Source organism: Halyomorpha halys, unplaced genomic scaffold (assembly GCF_000696795.3).
Source record: "Halyomorpha halys isolate HHAL.00 unplaced genomic scaffold, Hhal_1.1 Scaffold24.1, whole genome shotgun sequence".
Lineage (NCBI taxonomy): Eukaryota > Metazoa > Arthropoda > Insecta > Hemiptera > Pentatomidae > Halyomorpha > Halyomorpha halys.
In genome coordinates this window covers 1,163,492-1,165,010 of record NW_027107648.1, presented here as the reverse complement: position 1 = coordinate 1,165,010, position 1,519 = coordinate 1,163,492, and the positions used below count along the sequence as shown (strand labels likewise).

The 1,519-nt window shown below is 29.2% G+C and overlaps 1 protein-coding gene across 1 annotated transcript in view; it reads right to left on the bottom strand.

The window, feature by feature from the left end:
- Positions 1–1,519, bottom strand: part of LOC106682627 (enolase-phosphatase E1) — a gene marked incomplete in the record, with an annotated part of 62,639 nt that overhangs the window by 22,217 nt on the left and 38,903 nt on the right. The window contains 1 exon segment of the mRNA XM_067046027.1: positions 127–219. Coding sequence (XP_066902128.1) covers positions 127–219 — 93 coding nt within the window.

Here is a 1,519-nt window from a genome sequence, read left to right as displayed (position 1 = left end):
AAAGATTTTAGTTTCCAGTAACCCTGAACTGATCTACCTAAGCTAAGTACCCCCAAAGTTTTATAAAAATACTTGGATAAAACATGATTTGTTAAAATAAATTGAGAGCAATCAATATGCTCTTACCTTCATTCACTCTTTCTTTATCTTCATTGAGGTCCTTCTCCAATTCAGCTCCTGAGGGCTCACTCGTTTCAACCATCTCAGTCTCAGTTTCTTCTGAAATTAAAAAAAAAAAAAAATTTAATAAAATAACAAAATTTGTTATCGGCCAAAATTTATACCATCACGTTCTTGAAAATTCAATTCAGCAAAAACTTGACAAAAGAAAATATTTTCAGAAAATAAGCATTCAACTAGTGACAATAATTTTACTAAAGTAAAATTTTCAATTAAAAACACACACTTCTTTTGATGCTTTTCTCTCACTATCTATATTCTTCTCCGACATTTCATTCAGCTCTCAGGCTTGGACCAATTAATACCATTACAATTCTCAATATTCAGATGGCAATATAAAAAAGTCAATAATTTAAGTATACGAACCTCAATAAAACAATCTGATCAAACCATGATAAGACAAATCTCTATTTATAACAGTATTTTTTTTTTTAAAGACTATGAGATTATTTGTACCGAGGCTCCACTTTGCAATTGTCCACAGTACAGATTGTTTAGTTTAAAAAATAAGATTTTGAAACAGTCAAAAAAATGTAATTGTTTGTTATAGTAATATTTATTTAATTATTGTAATTGAGTATTATTTGAATGATGAGATTTGCCCCTAAACATTCGTAAAAAGTTGTGGATTTCAGGGGGTAAAAATTGTTAGGTTTTTTAAATTTATTCACCGTTTATTATTGTTTAGTATTTGGGATAATTATTTATGATTATCAAATTTAGATTCTATACTGCTTCTAATTTATAGAAGCACTTATAATTTAAGTGAAACATATTAAAAACAAAATCTGTACCACTACAATCCACGAAGGGTCAAAGGGCGGAGTACTTTGTTAGGAAGTACCGTTACTAGACCAACGGTTGTGCAAGGAGGTGATTTGGTCAGATTCATGCTCTGACTTTATGCACACTTAAGGGTACATACTTTATGAGGCTGGGCGGACTCTCGAGTGCTTCTGAACCCACAGGGCTGACTACAGTGAAACAGAAAATAATTATCTGCCACAGCCAGATTCGAACCCGATGGATTCGAACTTGGAGATAGTAACAGAGTGTGTTACCAATGAGCTACTCACTCCCACTTTCATATATATAACTTTAGTATTATTTAGATTTTCTTGGAAAGAATAGAGCCATTATCAATTTTTTGGCTTCATAGCATTTAATTGTTTAATCTGTGATATTTCAAAAAAACAATAATACAATTGTAATACTTTAAAAATAAAATAAAAAATTATGTTTTAAAAAAGTTATAATTAACTAAAGCTCAAAAACTAAAAAAAAAAATTTTTTTATTTTATTTATTTGTTGATATTTACAACTGTATAAAAAAATACAA